Source organism: Acinonyx jubatus, chromosome X (genome assembly GCF_027475565.1).
Source record: "Acinonyx jubatus isolate Ajub_Pintada_27869175 chromosome X, VMU_Ajub_asm_v1.0, whole genome shotgun sequence".
Taxonomy (NCBI): Eukaryota; Metazoa; Chordata; class Mammalia; order Carnivora; family Felidae; genus Acinonyx; species Acinonyx jubatus.
In genome coordinates this window covers 41,522,667-41,539,894 of record NC_069389.1, presented here as the reverse complement: position 1 = coordinate 41,539,894, position 17,228 = coordinate 41,522,667, and the positions used below count along the sequence as shown (strand labels likewise).

At 50.6% G+C, this 17,228-nt stretch overlaps 1 protein-coding gene across 7 annotated transcripts; it reads right to left on the bottom strand.

Moving 5' to 3' along the window:
- Window positions 1–3,776: 3,776 nt before the first annotated feature.
- WDR13 (WD repeat domain 13) lies at window positions 3,777–11,428 on the bottom strand. Of its 7 annotated transcripts, none has more exons than XM_053202280.1 (10): window positions 11,098–11,428; window positions 10,675–10,754; window positions 9,749–9,955; window positions 8,977–9,086; window positions 8,727–8,857; window positions 7,520–7,827; window positions 6,498–6,678; window positions 6,254–6,395; window positions 4,432–4,550; window positions 3,777–4,043 (listed from the first exon to the last, which is right to left on the bottom strand). In XM_053202280.1, exons 1-10 carry the CDS (start codon window positions 11,411–11,413, stop codon window positions 3,859–3,861), a joined length of 1,779 nt encoding a protein of 592 aa, XP_053058255.1. In that variant the 5' UTR covers window positions 11,414–11,428; the 3' UTR covers window positions 3,777–3,858. The 7 variants fall into 7 exon arrangements, with proteins under 7 accessions (XP_053058255.1, XP_026909833.1, XP_053058256.1 ...); XM_027054032.1 differs by having other exon boundaries at window positions 9,749–9,989; window positions 11,098–11,236; XM_053202281.1 differs by lacking the exon at window positions 4,432–4,550.
- Between the last annotated feature and the right edge of the window lie 5,800 nt (window positions 11,429–17,228).

The following is a 17,228-nucleotide window of genomic DNA, read 5'->3' as shown; positions in this document are numbered from 1 at the left end:
AAAATAAATAAATAAACTTAAAAAAAAAGAAATGCCCAGATTTGAGTTTAGACCAAAGAGACAGTGATGGTAGAATAGTTAGTTAGCAGAAGCCTGGGCTGAAATTTGGACCACACAGGTTAATGGCACAACTGTTAAGCTACAAGCTTAACAGAGCAGATTGGAATTGACGCCATAAGGGCATAAATGGTAAAATAATTAACAGAGGCCTAGATTCAAGATCAGGATTGAGGGTCCTTGAGGTTGGAATGAAGCAAAAGGGCGCTGATCACAAATGAACAGAATCCCAACTTTAAGGTCAGATCAAAAGATAGTAGCTGATGGAATATTATACAGAGGCCCTGGTTTGAGATTTGATCAGCGGTACACTGATGAGGTAATAATTAACAAAGGCTCTGCTTCAAGCTCAAACTAGAGAGGCTTTTGATGAAGTAAACGTACAAGTTCAGAGTCAAAGGGCATATAACAGTTAATGGGGGCCTGGATTTGAGGCAACACTAGAGCAGCACTGATGGTGGAGTGGTTAAGAGTTCCAGATCTGATGTCAAACAGGATGCACAGTGATGATGGACAAGTTAACAGAGGCCCAAATTTAACCAATAAGATTTTTTTTAATTGCTCACTACTTATTTCCTCTTAGGTTGTAAGTCAAGAAAAGGTATCATGAGGGGCGCCTGGGTGGCTCAGTCGGTTAAGCATCTGACTTTGTTTCAGGTCATGACTGTTGTTTGTGAATTTGGGACCCACGTCAGGCTCTCTGCTTTCAGCACAGAGCCCACTTCAGATTCACTGTCTCCCTTTCTCACTGCACCCCCCTGGTTCGAGCTCTCTCTCTCTCAAAAATAAATAAACATTTAAAAAAAGGTATCATGAAAATTAATTTCAAGCAGAATGTTGGGGCACCTGGCTGGCTCAGTCACATGTAACTCTTGATCTCGGGGTCGTGAGTTTGAGCCCTATATTGGGCATAGAGATTACTTTAAAAAAATCAAGTAAAAAATTAAAAATTAAAAATAAAAAATAGGATGTCAACTCTGCCACCTGAAAATTTCACAAGAAGGAACCCACCCAAATCATGTTGGATATCAGCAGTTAGCCATCTTGAGTCCAGACTCAACAAGCAACGTGAAGAATGTGAAGAGGGGCGCCTAAGTGGCTCAGTTGGTTTAGCATCTGACTTCAGCTCAGGTCATGATCTCATGGTTCGTGAATTCAAGCCCTGCATCAGGTTCTCTGCTGTCAGCACCAAGCCCGCTGTGGATCCTCTGTCCCCCTCTCTCTCTGTCCCCCACCCCTGCTTGTGCTCTCTCTCAAAATAAATAAATATACTTAAAACAGGTGTGAGGTGATATCTCATTGTAGTTTTTTAAAAAATGTGAAGAAATAAAGAAGTTGCTAGAGACAAATGAGGTTTTCCCAAGTGATTTTGCTTTGGTTGAAGCCGAGCATCTTTTCGGTGTTGCACAGCATGCAGAAAAAGTTAACGCGGCAGGCCTGAACTTCTCTCCTTGTAAAGGTCTGCTTCAAGGACGGCGCTCGGCTGGCATCTGGAAACTTGAGATTTCATGAGGGTTCTCACCACTCTCTAAATGATGTGTGGCTCACTGTGCCTCAACTGTTCCGATAAGCGCTCTGGTTTATGCCAAGCACCTGCTTTTCTTTTGGGAGTCTGGAAGCTGGGTATATGCCAGGCAGCCCAACTTGGCTGACCATGCATACCAGCCCCCAGTAAAAACGCTGGGCACTCAACCTCTAATAATGAGCTTCTCTGGGTTATCACAAGCCATGACGGGAGAATTACGTGTGTCCTGTGTGACTCCGCTGGGAGAGGACCCTTGGAAGCTTGTGCCTGGCTGGTCTCCCCTGAAATTTGCCCCAGGCACCCATTTCTCTTTGCTGATTGTGCTCTGTGTCTTTCTCCCTATTAGATTCCCTGGAAGAAACCATAGCTGTGTATACAACCGTATGCTGAGACTGAGAGTCCTCCCAGCAAACCCTGGGGTCTGAGTGGTCTTGGGGACACCCAACACAGATACATGAACTTCATCATGAACAGTCCAACTCTCCGATGTCCGTACCTCATCACCATTTATCTTAAAGTCAGATGGAAGCACCAGGTAGAAATGCTTCTGGCTGCAAGTAACCACACTGTCAAATAACAGTGTCTTGAGTACACAGGTTATTTTCCTCCTTCAAGGTTGCTAGTGTTAGTTCAGTAGCTCACTTACGTCGAGCCAGGTTAGAGTGCCTGTGGCTCTGCGGACTGACCCTGAGGTCTCAAGGTGGTGGCCACAGTTCCGACTGATGCATCTGGATGTGGTGGCCTCTGCAGCTGGAAGGGCTCAGCCGGAGCAAGAGCCCCCCCACCTTGGCATTTCCGGCAACTTTGACATTTCCGGGTGACTCAGGTCATTGACCAGGGCTTTCGTTCTCTAGCCCCTACCTTGTTTATACCCCAGGCTTTCTCTCCTCAGTCAGGTCAGGGCCCCCCTCAAATTTGAACACCACTTTACAGACTTTCAGCTGTTTCAGGCCTTGGATTTGGGACCTGGGTGGGCGTGGAAAGAGCTTGGGGTGGTCTGGAGTTGCTCTGGGGATGCAGAGAATCTCCGTCCCCTCCCTCCCCCAGCAGGAGACACTAGCTCCACCTGTTTGTGGGGAACAAGCGTCAGGGGAGCCGGGAGCCTCAGCCTTCCCGGGGAGGCAGCAGAGCCCTGCAGACTCACATGAAACCCCTGTGGTAGAAGCCAACGTTTCTCACCTCAATTCCCCACTGCCACTATCCTGGCACAAGTCCTCATCACTGCTCACCTCGGCTACCGCAGGGCCTCCGGACTGATCCGCTTGCTTCCGCCCTTGCCCCCACCTCCAAGTCTTCACAGCACCCAGAGGGGTCCTCACACAACCAAATTGGAGCGTGTCCCTCCCCTGCTCAAACCAGTGACTCACCTCTTACTCAGAAAAAGCCTAAGTCAGGGTGCCTGCGTGGCTCAGTAGGTTAAGTGTCCGACTTCTGGCTCAGGTCATGATCTCACGATATGGGAGTTCGAACCCCACATTGGGCTCTCTGCTGTCAGCACAGAGCCTGGAGTCTGCTTCGGATCCTCTGCGCCCCCCTCTGTCTGCCCCTCCCCCCCCCTCAAAAACAGACATTAAAAAAATAAAAAGCCCAAGTCTTCACTGTGGCCATAAAGCCTCATCTACCACATTCTGGTCCAGCCACACCAGCCTCTTCAGTGATCCTTCTGGCACACTCCAGCCTCTGCCTTTGCATTGCCTTTTCCTCTCTGCCTAGAATGTTCTCTCCCACACACCATGGCTCCCTCTCACTTCATTCAGGTCTTTAAATTTCACCACCTTCCCTGATCACAGCACCAAAAAGAGCACAACATCTCACTCTTGTGCCTTGGCCTCCTGTCCTTTCTTTTCCCTCACAGCACTGATCCTGAGCTGACCTGGGATATATTTTTGTCTATTATCTACCTGCGCTAGAACGTAAGCCCCATGAAGGCAGGGATTTCTGTCCGTTGAGGTTACAGCTACACCCCCAGTGCCTACAACAGTTCCCAGTGCACGGTAGGTGCTTGATGTTTGTCTACAGCAGGACTGTGTAAAACGTTTACGGTGGCGCCTAGGACACGGCAGGCATTCAATAAATGGTTGCTAACTCAATGAAGAAATCAGTGCATGAATGTGGAAGTGAACCCCATTCCAACTTGGGTCCTACAGATTCCCTTTTGCCCGATCCCAACCCCAGCAGACCTGGGAGCCAGCCATCGACACAACCACAGAAACTTTATTTACAAACACAAGGCAGGAAGTGGACGGGGAGGTGGACACAGCAGGGCCGGAAAGCACCTACTTCTGCTCCCGCCTCCAGACGATGACCATGCCACTGGCGTCGCTGGAAGCCAGCAGGCTCTCATCACAGTTGAAGCTGACGTCCAGCACAGGTGCGCTGTGGCCCTGCAGCTTGTTGACAGCGGCCTTGGCTGCTCGCTCCACATCAAAGAAGTGCACACACATGTCCTCGCTGCCTGTCACTGCCCGGACAAGAGGGAGAGGCCCTCGGGAGATGTTGCAGGAGGAAGCGGGGTGCCCAGGGTGTGAAGCCCCAGTGTGGTGTGGGGAGGTGTGGGGAGGTGTGGGAGGGACCGTCCCTAGACAGGGGTCACCTGGCTGTTTTAGTCCTGCGTCCAGACTGTGAGGTCTCTGAGCTGTTTGGGGGTGGGGGTTGCTGTGTCTCATGCCGTGAGGATTCTAAGCTGTTTAGGGGTCTTCATTCAAAGTGGGAAGCTGCTGGGATGGGAGAGTTCTCAAGGCCCAGAAAGTCTGGGCACCTGGGGATTGTGAGATCTGAGCCAGATCAGCAGCAGCTCTGGTCCCTGCCCCTCCCTGGCCCCCCATATGCCCCGACCCTGGGGAACTCACCCACACAGGCCCCCTGGCGGAAGGACATGAGGGGACAGAAGATGCTGCGAACAGGGTGTGAGCCCTGCTCGATGGGGAAGCTTCTCTTCAGCTGCAGGGTCCCCTCGTTGTCTACCACCCTGAGGGGAGGGTTAGAGCAGCTCAGGGCGTGGAACCTCAGCTCTGGATGGCAATGCATGGTGGGGAGGGGGGCCCGTCTGTGCCCCTGCGCCCGAGTTCTTCTCAAGGTTCACACAATCCAGTTTTGAGATGACCGTGTATACCTACCTACGAAGCATGGGCTGCTGTGTGAGCTCGTGACAGTATGGAAACTACCTGTTGGTGTAGACGGGGAGCCTCTGCAGTGTGTTGTTCACTGGTTTCTCTTTCTAGGGGTTTCTAAGAGATCCTGGTGTTAAGACAGGCACAGAGAGCAAGGGGCTGACCAGACTAGATATCCCTGCACTGCAGAATACGACAAGGCCATTCAAAAGAATGAACCGACAGCACTGTAGGTGACTTGGGGGCATTTCCACAGCATCATCTGGTGAGAAAAGTGAGCAGTGGAAAAGGATGTAGGAGCCGCTCCTGTAAAACAATGACCCTCCCCCGGAAACGTGTGGATGGGTGTGCACACCTAGAATTACAGGGGAGAGAACAAAATATAGGAAGGTACTTCCAGAGTTGTTATCAGGCTCTACCACAGCAAGTGGCAGGAAGGAGGAGGACAGAAGGGAGGGGATGGGGGAAATAGCCAAAAACTTGGGAGTATACCTAAATTAAGAACTATAGGGGCTCCTGGGTGTCTCCGTCGGTTAAGCATCCAACTCGTGGTTTTGGTTCAGGTCATGATCTCACAGTTCGTGAGCCTGAGCCCCAAGTCATGGTCTGCGCTGACAGTGCGGAGGCTGCTTGGGATTCTCTCTCTCCCCTCTCTCTCTGCCCCTACCCCACTTGCTCTCTCTCTCTCAAAAATAAATAAATAAACAAAAAATATATAGATATGCGTGTGTGTGTGTGAATTTTTTTAAAAGAGTAGAAAAATAAAACAATAAACTAAAAGCGTCCTGTTGGGCAGTGGTTTTCGGACATCACTGGACAGCACTTGGGGAACTTTTCAATGTACCAATGCCCGGTCCTGCCCCAGAGCTTCTGGAATCAATGGCCTGGAATGGGGCCTGGCCAGGATTTTGTGAAGCCCTTCAGGTCATTCCAGCATGGGCTGCAAACTGCATTTGGGTAACATGTCATACATCAGCAGGGATGGTAAACTCCTCCACTCAAAAAAAAAAAAAAAATTTAAAAAGATGGGGCACCTGGGTGGCTCAGTCGGTTAAGCGTCCGACTTCGGCTCAGATCATGATCTTACAGTTTGTGGGTTTGACACAATCAAAAAAGAAGAAAAAAGGAAGGAAGGAAGAAAAGGAAGGAAAGGAAGGAAGGAAGGAAGGAAGGAAGGAAGGAAGGAAGGAAGGAAGGAGAACAGACCTCTGTTTTCAGGGGGGCCCAGTCTATGCTATTCCTCACGTTGGTCATTTGTGAAATGAACGCGATGACAGCACCTTCCTCACAGGGCTGTTGTGGATTAAATGAAGTGGTACGTATGAGGTGCTCCAACAGGGCCTGGTGCCAGCAACTGCCACGTAAGCACCAGCGACTTCTGCCATTGCTACTACCATCGCTATCATCATTATTGTAAGGAGACCGGGCTTCTCCACTCACTGAACTTAACGTGATGGAGGAGACAGGCTTTTGGGCCCTACGAGGAGACGGTGCTCCTGTCCCGGGCTGATGGAGGCAGTGGGCCCTGCATCTCCAGGCAGCCCAGACAGGGAAGACCCACCTATAGAGCAGCAGCTTGTTGAGGCAAGCGTTGATGAGTAGCGAGGGGTCCCGGGCCTCTCGGCTGACCCAGGAGCGGGCGGAGATGCTGGTCACAGGGCTACCCTCGTGCACCACCAGACGCTTGGCTTTGGTCAGTTTCCCTGTAATAGCGGAGGGAGGGGAGGCAAAGGTGAGGGTGAGGGCCCGTGCACTGGGCCGAGGGGGAGTGCGAATACCCGGATGCAGGCCTGGGACCTGCCTACCTGTGGCCATGTCAAAAAGGAAGGAGAAAACACTGCCGCGGTCATCTCCTGCCCAGAGTAGCCGGCCAGGGGCATCAAAGGACAGAGCGAGAACCCGGCCCGTCAGCTTGCTGGAGCCACCCTTCACTTTCTTGCCCGTGGAGATGTTCATAACGTGCACGTTGTGCTTGGCATTCCCCACCTGTGGGTGAGATCTGCGTGCTGTCATCCTGCTCTCAGCCAGTCCCTCCTCGAGTCTGACCATAATGGAGCCACTGTGGATGGTTCCTACTGGACTCTAACCCCAGTGGGGCTGTGGCAGGTAGACTAAAAGGCGACCCAGGCCTGTGATCCTTCAGAGCCAGCCCCTCTTGCAACCTAACCAGGATAGACAGCTGCTCCCGGACTAAGGGGGTCTCAGACCCATAATGCTGCCCCTGAGGCAGCACCCCCTGTGACAGGCAAACCACAGGGCCGTCCTAGGCTGGTAATAATAGCCGGTCTGCTTCCTGCCTGGTACTTGCTGGACACTTGCCCACACTGGGGCTGGTGCAGCAGAAAGGATCCCAGTGCACAAGCTCATGCGGCCGGTCCCCTCTAGGCCCCTCAGGGCCAGGCCAGATTTTCACTCCCTTCCCCCACCCTCTGACTCTCCATCCTGGGGTCGGACCGCAGGATGACCCTGCCACTGAGAGTGGCAGGACCGCTGCCACTGAGAGACCAGCCTTCTGACTAGTCACCCTGATCCCCAGCCAACAGCCCCTGCACTTGGAAAATGGCAGCACTGCTGTTGACAGGACCGAAAGGGCTACCAGAGCTGGGACTCGGCCTCCTGACCAGTCCCCACTGGAGTCTACATTAGCAAGGTCACCCCAAGCCAAGAACCGCATCCCCATTCTGACTCATTTCCCTCTGAGTCTGACCACAGGGGGACTCTGGTGATGGACTGGAGGGGACCGCCCTGACCCTCAGACAGATTCCCTGGGACAGCTCTCCCGGCCCAGCAACCCCGCCCTCAGTGAGTGGACACCCTGGGGCCTGACCACAGTGAGGTTGTTGTTGACCGGCTGGAAGGTGCAGCAGAGCAATTCGGCGCCATCGGGGTCAGGAATCTCCCGGATGCAGCGGCCGTCTTCAGAGGCCCAGATGCGCATGGTAGCATCGAGTGAGGTGGACACAAGGATGTCGTTGGAGAGGGACCAGGCGAAGTCAGAGACACCGCGGGTGTGGCCCCGCAGTACACGGAGCACGGTGGGCGGGGCAGGCACCAGCTGGCACAGTGAGATGCTGCCGTCGAGGGAACAGCAGGCCAGGCGGTGCCGGTCATCATTGGCGAAGCGCACTCTTGGCACTGCAATGCCAAGGAGCCGTTCGTGGGACTCAGCACACTCACCAGGTGCTTTCATTTACATAAGGCTCTGACGTGTGGGCCAGGGGCCCGGACCCACCACGCCAAGCACAATGGCCTCAGCAAAGGGCTTTCCTTGGCTGGGGAAGGGAGTTGGAACCCCAGAAGGCCCTTTTCCAAAAGCCCCCTACACCTCAGCAAGCACTTTACAATTACCAAGGTCTCGGCAGTTTGCAAAACCCGTGCGGCCTTTTGCAAGGAGATTTCTCTGTAAAGGTTCTGAACTCTTCCAAGCAACTCACAACCCCAGAAACCTTCTGCAAAGTCCTCTTTTAAGCTGCTGAGCCCTTTTATGGTAGATAAAATACCTGAGAGTTTGCACAGAGCTTTACTTTGCAGAGAGCTTTTAGGTTTGCAGAAAGTGTTTTTATTTTAAGATTTTTAAAATAATCTCGGGTGGGGGAGAGGGGGAAATGGGTGATGGGCATTGAGGAGGGCACTTGGGATGAGCAGTGGGTGTTGTATTTAAGCGATGAATCACAGGCATCTACCCCCAAAACCAAGAACACACTGTATACACTAGGCTCACTCGGCTGGCCCCTGTATGGACCTATATGGTAACACTGTATGTCAGCCAACTTGACAATAAATTATATCCAAAAAAAAAAAAAAAATAGTAATCTCTGTACCCAATGTGGGACCCAAACCCACAACCCCGAGATCAAGAGTCGTATGCTCCATCGATTGAGCCAGCCAGGCACCCCCGCAAAAAGCTTTATGGATCGCAATTCCTCCTTCGGAGGTGGGCCAGAGACTTTGCATTCCAGAAACAGATGCACTGAATAGTTGTCACAGTTTAGGCAAATGCATGGTGATGCGACCCGCTACCGGGGCTGGCTTACCTGCCTCATCCACGTGCTGGTCGAAGACATGGTACATGCCCGCAAACGCATAGTTCTCACTCAGTGATGTGTCCCCAGCCATGGCTCGACTTGCTTCTGCTGCTGATGTAGGTACTACGCTGCCAGGGGGCCTGGGCCCCAATGGGAGTGGGAGATAATGTGAGGTGCCTGTTAGCATCCAGTCTGCTGTTGCACCATGGCCCTCCCCCCCCCCACAAAGCCCCAGCTCACAGCTGCCCCTGGGGCGTACCTATCCTCATAGACAGCACGGTTCATCTGTGCCTGCAGCTGGTAGGAGCCTCGGCTGACAGAACGGCGGTGCCCACGAGCCCCCAGGGCCCGAGGATCATCCTCAAAGTCCTGCAAACAGAGGGTCATGGTGGGCACATCTTAAAAGAAGCCCCCAGGAACTTATGGGGTCTGGGGTCTTGAAAATATGCCTAGAACCAGATCCCTTCTCACCCTAGCCACTGCCACCACCATCACTTGGACTACTGTGGTGGCTTCTGTGCTGTTCTCCTGCTTGCCCCCTTCCCCTACTCAGTGGATACTCAATAAATGTTCTGTGAAGAAAGAATGAACACTTTCCCCCAAAAAACACTCAGCTCAGTCTCTTGCTTCATTCAAATCTCAGCTCAACTGTCACCTCCTTGGAGAAGACTTTCCTGATCATCCCCATCAAAAACAGCTTCCCTCTGTCCTTCACACCAGTCTCATTTTATCCCCCAAGTCTGCTTTATTTTTCCATCTTAGCACTCCTCACTATAAGCCACGTTAATTATTGAACTTGTTTATCTGATTTGGTATGCCTATTGCACTATTTATCCTGTTTATTGCCCATTTATCAACCTGCTTATCTTGTTTATTGTCTGTTTACTGACTTTAGATTATCTCTTTTTGCTCTATGGTCATCCAAGAGCCTAGAACAGTGCCTTGCACATAGCAGGTGCTTGACAAGTCTGCTGAGTGAATGTATATGGAGGTAGGTGGTATTTATGGCAGGAGCATGGGGTGGAGCTCACCTCCATGCGGTCAAGGGTGGTTCGGCTGCTGCGGACGATGCTGTTGCTATAGGCACGAGCACTGCCTGGCTCGGAGAGGGGCCCGTATCGCTGGCCCAGCAGCTGCCCACGCAGCCTCAGGTACTGCCGACGCAGTGCCGGGGGGTGCCCAGCCTTGGCATTCTCCCGCAGTAGCTGGCTGCGCCGACGGATATACTGTGTCCGAAACTGTGGAAACGTTGGTGTGCGGTACGCGTTGTACCTATGATGGCAGGAGGCAGGATGGGCAGCAGGCACAGGACAGAGGGAATCAATCAGCTCAAGGGACAGGGAAAGAGAATGAGGTGTGTGGCAGTGAGAGGTCAGGATGGCAAGTGATCAGCAGCGGTGATGGGGGTCCCTCTGGTGCTGTGAGGAGGGTGGGTCTACAGTAATAAAGGGCATGATGACGAGGTCAGTGTGGGGGCAATGGAGGCCGTCTGAAGCTTTGTTGGATTTGGGATGTGGTGACCGAGTCAGTGTAGACAACACGGGTCAGGATGACATGGTGATGGGGGTTAGTGTGGGGCAACGGTGGAGGTCAGTATGGGATGGTGATGGGGTCAGACTGGGGAAGTGATGATGGTAAGAGTAGTCTGCGGGGGGGGGGGCAATGGTGGGGAACAGGATGTCACTAGCCTGAGCTCCAACACCCCCTCCCAAAGGCTCTGGAAGCACAGCCTCTTGACGCATGCCCACATCTGACCGCACTTTCCAAGCATGCTCTTTACGACCCTCCGGCCAGCTCTTCTCTGCGGGCAAGCCCCCACACCCTGCTACTGCGCATGCTCACCTCCGGCACGCCCACGCAGCCGCATAAGGCAAGTTCTCCGCCCAGCCTCACTTATCGCCATTGCGCATGCAACCCAGTAACTTCCGTTCCCATGGGCTTCGACCCCACGCCTCACCTCGCGTCTACTGCTAAGACCTGCTGCCACACCGCGGCCATTCCCCGGCCTCCTCTTCCGGCCTGTCCGCCCGCGGGAGCCTGCAGGACAAGGGCCTGGAATGTCAGCGTTTCAAGTGAAAGGACTTAGTTCCTCCCCTTCTGCCAGACGACCGTTGCCATAGACACTTAGTCCCTCTACGCCGGGACGTCGCGAAGTAGCACCCGGCAGTTAGCATGGTCATCACCCCAGCCCTGCCCTCCCCGGGCAGCTCCCGGAAGATTCACACCAGCGATTCAGATCTGATCCCGCCCCTCCCCGGTCGCCATAGCGACGCCCCACCCCCGGTCTAGCAATCCTTGGCATTCTCCATCCATCTTCTTGCCCCCCGCCCCCCGCCTTCCCTTTTTGGGTTCAAGAGCAGGGCCCGGGATCAGAGACCACCTCCGGGGCTGCCTCCGGCTCTTGAGGCCCCCGGGGCGGCCCTGAGACCAGTGTCACCCTTTTCTTCTGTCTCTCTTCTCCCTCTCTCAGGCTTCAGGCAAGATGGCCGCCCACTGCCAGGAAGAGCTGTCAAGCGCAGAACGAATGGATAGCAATCCTTCGCAGGGCGTGGGAGAACCACGCAGGCGCACTGAGGGACAGCCGCTTCCGGCACAGGATGGAGGCTCCACCCCTCAAGTTCTATCCTCCGCAGGTCCGTAATGACGTTTTTGGTATACCCAAGAATAATGTTCAGGGGCCAGAGAGTGCGAATCATTCAGTAAAAATTAGAAATACGACTTTCCTTTGAAAGCGTGGTATAAGCTGCTTTTTTAGCATCACAATCTTGGCCAAACAAGATTGGACGCACAGAATCAAAAATAAGCACACAAAAATAAGCACACATGCAGAGACTCCTAGGATGTTCTTCAGTTCTTAAAGTGACTGATAGGCCTCCAGACAACCCTGGGATGAGTAGTCTGTTCTGTAGTGGGGATTGGGGAGTGGGCTTGGATAGTCCCAGGAAACTTCGTCTGGGTCTGAGCCTTCAAAGACAGAAGACATTACTTAATGTACTTAAGGCACAACAAAATTTGGATCCCAGGAGACTATCTGAACCATCCTTATTTCAACTCATAACAGGAAGCTGCAACTCTTAATTATTCACCTTTTTTAAAAAAAGGAACCTCTATAGGGGCGCCTAGGCGGCTCAGTCGGTTAAGCCTTCGACTTGGGCTCAGGTCGCAATCTCACGGTCTGTGAGTTCGAGGCCCTCCGCCCCCGTCGGGCTTTGTGCTGACAGCTCAGAGGCTGGAGCCTGCTTCAGATTCTGTGTCTCCCCTTCTCTCTGCCCCTCCCACGCTCATGCTCTGTCTCTCTGTTTCTCAATAATAAATAAACGTTAAAAAAATTTTTTTAAAGTAACCTCTATGTCCAACGTGGGGCTCGAACTCACCACCCCGAGATGGAGTCACTAGCTCTACCACTGACTGAGTCTGTCAGGTGCCCCTCTATTCATCTTAATGTGGTTAGGATTAACAGAATTTACAAAATTGAAATACATAGTACCTTCCTATTGGATCTTAACATCCATCCACTGCTAGAATTCTCAAAAACTTTTTTCACTTTTGCACTATTTTTTGTATTTATTGCACAAATACAATAATCTGAACAGTTTTAAAGCCACCTGAAATAAGGAGCACATCCAAAACACGTATTGCCTTTTGTGTGTTCTAACAAAAATAGACCACTCTGTTTTGTATCGATACAGCACCTCCCTTGTCCATGTAACTAATCTATGGGTGTCTTTTCAGGATGTTAAATACCCTTCTATTTGATGGTTGGTAAAGAATAAACTATTTTACTGCATAAACATGTAACCACTAACACTTATTGGATAATGTGATGGAAACATGGTGATTTACAAGTATTAATCCATTTAATCCTAAAAACTGAATGTTGTGGGACCCATTACTATCCCCATTTTACAGATGAGGAAAGCTGAAGCCCAGGGAGTTCAAGTTCATTTTATTGAACTAGTCTCCTATTTGTGACCAGCATTGGCTTTATTTCCAAATTTTTTTCTTGCTATAAAGGATGCTATGATCACTGCCTTTCCCGTTTGCACCTTGATCCTCCTTGGACTGAGCCCCACCCCTTTGTACCACCACTCAGCCTCCAAAGAAACATGGTGGGGGGAAAAAGTACAGGAAAGTCAGAGATGCCAGCAAGATTTACTGTCTTACTACTGGAATTGATTCTTTTGTTGCAGTTTTTATATGTCAAAAAGTTTCAAAATTATTATTTTTTAATTTTTTAATGTTTATTTTTGAGACAGAGACAGAGTACAAGTGGGGGGAGGGGCAGAGAGACAGGGAGACACAGAATCTGAAGCAGATTCCAGTCTCTGAGCTGTCAGCACAGAGCCCATTGTGGGGCTCGGACCCACCGACCATGAGATCATGACCCGAGCTGAAGTCAGATGCCCAACCGACTAAGCCACCCAGGCGCCCCTCAAAAATTATTTTTTTAAGTTTACTTATTAGGACAGAAAAAGAGAAAACGAGTGGGGGAGGGACAGGGAGAGAATCCCAAGCAGACTCCACACTGTCAATGCAGAGCCTGATGCAGGGCTTGATCTCACAAACCATGGGATCATGACCTGAGTCAAAATCAAGAGCTGGATGCTTAACCAACTGAGCCACCCAGGCGCCATTCAAAAATTATTTGTAAAACTTCATCGCTATAAGGCGATTAAGATATTAGATAAAACAACCTAATGACAGGGTTGGTGTAAGAAGGAATTCGTTATTAATGCATAGAAAGTGTTCACAACATCTGTTGCAGGAACGTTTGCTGGTATTCTGAGAAGTACTACAGTACTTTCAGAAGGTGGTGTAACCTGGCCGCTGCTGCCAGGTCTGCTGACCAGGAGCTGTGGTCTTTGGGCAAGTCATTCAAACCCTTTGTGACTCAGTATCCTCATCTGAAAAAAAAACAACCTGTCTCATAGGGTTATTGTGAGGACTAAATGAGTTAGCTGGCTTGCACTAGCATCTGGAAAATAGAAAATACCCACTAAATGTTGACTAATGTTAGTTGTCTTAGAACCTTTTCCCAACAATGGATCCACTTGCCAGAGGTAGTTCTGGTACAGAAATAATGTGAATTAACCACCACAGCCACCTGTTGCATTTGTTGTGTGCTTTGTGTTTTTTTTTTTCTTTCAAATTTTGCTTTTAAAAGGTGTACACACCCTCACTGGATTAAAAAGGGGTTTTGAACAAGCTGGTGACAGAAGGCACTTTCAGTATGCTGGGACTTATAAATTTGCAGGATTTATCTGCATGAATGGCAGGCAGGTCCCTGGGTGGGCAAAGGAGGGTCTGGGTGAATAGGAAAAGGGATACATAGGGCAGGGAAAGAAAAGGGGCCTTCAGAGGCAGAATGCAGCTACAAGTGGGAGGCTGACACAGCGGCAGTGGCAGCGGAGTTTGGGGAAGAAGAGGATGAGATAAATGTGTTCCCATCCCGCTAGGGCTAGCTCCATGTTTGGAGTCTCACAAACTTTCTAATAAGTTCCCAGTAAAAAGCCAGGACAGAAATCCCCAGCGGTTACCTAGTCAGGACCCCTCTCGCTCTTGAGAGCTTTGTACTTTCCCTCAATAAACTCTATGGCTCTGCTCGCTCTCTGTTGTCATCCATCTGTGAGATTCATCCTTCGATTCCGTGAGACAAGGACCAGTGTCCCTCCCACCCTCCAGTAACATTTTGGTGCCGAGACCCTGGGACCGCCAGAGGGTGAGTAACAATGGACTCTTTTTCCTTTTCTGAATGCAGGATCTCCTTACCAAGACTCTCAAAACCAGGCACCTGTCGGCCAGTTAAAAGCAGGTCGTGTGGCCGCCAGTCTCGAGTCTCAGGCTTCTGGGTAAAGGTTGGTCAATCCCCCCTGTGAAAAGGGAACGTTGGCCTAACCCTAACCATTTCCCCTTTCTGCTCTCGGCTTAGTCTTCCTTCCCCTGTCCTTCTTAAATGTCTTCTAAAACCTCTCCAACCCCGATGATCAACATGCTCCAGCAATTAGGGGCTCGTCTCAGGATCTGGAATCCCTCGTTATAACCGTGGCTCGTTCTCCACCAAACACCTGGGGATCTCTTGGGTGCAGCAGTTTCATAGGGGGCCCTACTGATTTTGTCACGTAGGGAGGAAATGCTGTTTGTGTAGCTGTCAGGACCTCCCCTTTGAAAGTGTCCTCGTGAGAGTCTCGAGGAAGCAGAGAGATCTTTTCCGTTTTTCTGTTGTTTGGGGAGACAAATGTTTTATTGTCAGATATGACTCAGTCTTCCGTGTGGTCAGTGCTCTAGGCTTGAATGCGAGCAGACAACATTTGGGTCATTTCCCCTCATGACAAGCTAGAAGCAGCTTACTATCGTCAAGTGTTTTGTATTCCCTTGGTGTTGAACATTAAGAATGGGACGAGAGATCTACCATTAGTGCCTTCTTTGTGGGCAGCACCAGCGGGAACCTTAACAATCGGGACCCATCTGCTGATAGGATGTGAGGCATATAGGAAGGAAAGATGCTTGGGGGGGGGGAGGTGAGGAAATAATGACTGTGTGGACTAGATTCCATGGGTTGGGGGTGCAAGCAAATTGGTACGACCGCGAAATGAGGGCCCTGTCAAGGGGCCTCCAAAGACGGAGGTCATCAGAGACCCTCTCGGTTATGGGAAAGGTTCATCCAGGGGCACACATAAGGACTGGCGATCCAGCACTCTGAACCTGCCCTGTGGCTCCCATTGGGCACCCGAGACACGTAAAAGGATGGAGACCGGCCCTGGGGGTCACGGCCCGGGGAAGCCTCCTCTGTACGCAGCACATGCCTCCCCGTAACCACCCCAGCTGTTTGCTCGCACCCATAAGCTTTACAGATAACAAACCTTGAATCACTAAGCTCGCCAAAATCCTTAAGACATTTAGAAGGATCCAGAGGAAGGAAGGCAGGGTTGGGTGGGGGCTAAAGCAGCGGGTCACAATGGCTACCCCGCTCGTCCAATCCTTCTTAGACCCAGGGTTCGAGGCCATCCTCTCACCTTGGGGAGGGCGGGTCAGGGACGCCTTGATTCTAAAGGGGAGAGCTGATATGCTGGGATGCTTCATAGTCACTCTCTAATATAATAGGTATGGAGATTCTTGAGGTTCTTGACTCCTACCCGGATGGCCAGATGGGTCACAAACCCTCTGCAATGGGGAACTCCTCTGGAATGTGTTCTGAGAAGTTGGGAAAGATTTGATCCACAAATGCTCGAAAGGGAGAGCATGAAGTTTTTTTTTGTTCCCAGGCTTGGCCTCAATATGGCCTGGGGGATGGAGAATCCTGGCCTCCTGAGGGAAGTATTCAGTACAGTACTATCTTACAGTTAGATCTATATCGTAGAAGAGAGGGCGAATGGTCAGAAGTTCCTTATGTAAGACCTGTAAGTTAGGCGCCAACCTCTGGGCCCCTGTAAGGAGCCCAGAAGGGCAAGTACTTGCAGACTTGCCTGCTGAGGCCTCTTCTCAGGAAAAGCCACCTGTTAGACCTTCATGTCTTCCTTATCCAGGATTGGCAGGGATGAGAAATCCTCCCCCTGAAAGGAAGGCACATTCACTTAGCATAACACTCTCCAGTTCCATCCACGTTGCTACAAATGGCCATATTTCATTCTTTCTCATTGCCAAGTACTATTCCATTGTGTATATAAACCACACTTTATTTACCCATTCATCAGTTGGTGGACATTGTTGAAAGTGCTGCTATAAACATAGGGGTACAAGTGCCCCTATGCATCAGCACTCCTGTATCACTTGGGTAAATTCCTAGCAGTGCTATTGCTGGGTCATAGGGTAGATCTGTTTTTAATTTCTTGAGGAACCTCCACACTGTTTTCCAGAGCGGCTGCACAAGTTTGCATTCCCACCAACAGTGCAAGAGGGTTCCCGTTTCTCCACATCCTCTCCAGCATCTATAGTCTCCTGATTTGTTCATTTTAGCCACTCTGACTGGCGTGGGGTGGTATCTCAGTGTGGTTTTTATTTGTATTTCCCTGATGAGAAGTGACGTTGAGCATCTTTTCATGTGCCTGTTGGCCATCCGGATGTCTTCTTTAGAGAAGTGTCTATTCATGTTTTCTGCCCATTTCTTCACTGGATTATTTGTTTTTCGGGTGTGGAGTTTGGTGTGTTCTTTATAGATTTTGGAGACTAGCCCTTTGTCTGATATGTCATTTGCAAATATCTTTTCCCATTCCATCAGTTGCCTTTTAGTTTTGTTGGTTGTTTCCTTTGCAGTGCGGAAGCTTTTTATCTTCATGAGGTTCCAATAGTTCATTTTTGCTTTTAATTCCCTTGCCTTTAGATATGTGTCGAGTGAGAAATTGCTACGGCTGAGGTCAGAGGTTTTTTTCCTGCTTTCTCCTCTAGGGTTTTGATGGTTTCCTGTCTCACATTCAGGTCCTTTATCCATTTTGAGTTTATTTTTGTGAATGGTGTGAGAAAGTGGTCTAGTTTCAATCTTCTGCATGTTGCTGTCCAGTTCTCCCAGCACCATTT